The following is a 1,590-nucleotide window of genomic DNA, read 5'->3' on the forward strand; positions in this document are numbered from 1 at the left end:
GCGGCGGCGGCGGCGGCGGGGAGGCAGCTGAGGAGGAGGAAGGGAGCAGCGGCGACTCTCCAGATGAGGTATGGGATGAGGAGGAGGATGAGGAGGATTGCGACAGCGCCAGCACCGACAGTGACATATTGGATCTGCCGGACGCCCCAGATCATGCGGCCGCGCCGGCGCCGGCGCAGCAGCCGCCGGGGCCGCCGCCCGGGCACGGGCGCGGCAGCCGCAGCGGACGCGGGCGGCGGGGGGTCGGCGGGCGGCGGGCAGGGGGCCGAAGTAGGGGAGGGTCTGGCGCGCCGGGGCTATGAGCGGCCGGCTGTGAACGTGCCCATGAAACCCGGCTGCCGGCACCCAGGGCAAGTTCCTGACTTTCGTGCCTCTGTGGCAGTTCCCAAGCTGCCGCTCTGCACTGCGACTTGCTAGCTGGAAGATCGACTTTCCCTCGATTTCTTTCTCCTGGAGGAAAATCACATGTGGCGGGAGCTCGCGGTGCGACGCCGCCTGCAACCAGCGGCCTGAGAACGCCCCCTCAAAATGCAAATGTTACCTGAATGCGACCGTGAAGGATAGGTCTAGAAGCTGCCGTGCGTTACAGTGACCGCAATCGAACCGCTCCGCCAACGAGGCAATGGCTCCAGCCGCGGCGCCGCGGCGCGCTTGTGGGGGCGAAATGTGCGCGGCGATTCGAATTTTGGAAGGCCCAAGACGGAAGGCCCGGCCGGCGCGACGCGTCGCGGGGGCGCGGCAGGCGTGGGGCGGGAAGCAGTAAGTCAGTGTGAGAGGCCGCGGCGTGCAATCCTTAGGAATCAACAGATCAAAAGGACAGGCCCTTGTCGCTGTAACAAGGGCGGAAATTGGAGGCTCGTAGGGAGGGAGGAAGCAGGGGCGCGTTTGGGCGCCCGCCGCGGCCGCGGCGCACGCGCCTGGTCAGCAGGCGCGGCCGCGGGGTGCATTGCATTGCGGTGTGAAGCTGCGACTCGAGAACACGCGGTTGCACCTGTCGGCGCCCCAGTGCCGCGCGCTAGACGCCGCGCGGGGGCACCTGTTCAGACGGGCACATCAACAGCAGAATCCCCTCCGGGGCCGGCCGGCGCGCGCCGCATGCCTGTGTCGATGCGCGGCGGCGGCGGCGCCGCCGCCCGAAGCGGCGCGCCCAGGCCCTGTGCGGAGCGACCGTCGCACTCACGCGGACAGCGGCAGCGCGCCCGCGCCCGCGGCGCCGCCGTAACCGCCGCCAACCGCCATGCTCAACAGGCCAGACAGCGCGTTCGCCGCAAGCACCGGCGACGCCGCCGGCGGCGGCGCCGGCGCGGGGCCGGCCGGCGGCTGGCTTATGTAATCGATGAAGTCCACGAGGCTCACTATGAAGATCGCGGTGAGCGCGGTGACGACGGCCGCGCAGAGGCCGAGCGGCCCAATTCGGTCGTCGAACTGTGAGGGGCGCTTCTTGGCGATCATCTGGCCGCGCCAGATGAAGACGAAGATGGCATAGCCGTTCATGGCGATTGCCACGGGCAGCAGCAGCAGCGCGATGACGGTGACGAGGCTCGAGCCGGCGGCGGCGGCGGAGCCGTCGGGCTTGGGGGCGCCGCCGAA

General features: G+C 70.1%; 2 protein-coding genes across 2 annotated transcripts in view; one reads left to right on the plus strand and one right to left on the minus strand.

The window, feature by feature from the left end:
* The window catches only part of MNEG_13974 (hypothetical protein), a gene marked incomplete at both ends in the record, with an annotated part of 1,998 nt that extends 1,581 nt beyond the window's left edge, over nucleotides 1-417 (plus strand). The window contains one exon of the mRNA XM_014037552.1: nucleotides 383-417. Coding sequence (XP_013893006.1) covers nucleotides 383-417 — 35 coding nt within the window. The remainder of the gene's footprint in view (nucleotides 1-382) is intronic.
* Nucleotides 418-1,176: 759 nt separating this feature from the next.
* On the minus strand, nucleotides 1,177-1,494 carry MNEG_13975 (hypothetical protein; the record flags this gene model as incomplete). The annotated part of the gene is made up of 1 exon (XM_014037553.1): nucleotides 1,177-1,494. One exon carries the CDS (start codon nucleotides 1,492-1,494, stop codon nucleotides 1,177-1,179), a length of 318 nt encoding a protein of 105 aa, XP_013893007.1.
* Nucleotides 1,495-1,590: the final 96 nt, after the last annotated feature.

Source organism: Monoraphidium neglectum (genome assembly GCF_000611645.1).
Source record: "Monoraphidium neglectum strain SAG 48.87 unplaced genomic scaffold scaffold04174, whole genome shotgun sequence".
Taxonomy (NCBI): domain Eukaryota; kingdom Viridiplantae; phylum Chlorophyta; class Chlorophyceae; order Sphaeropleales; family Selenastraceae; genus Monoraphidium; species Monoraphidium neglectum.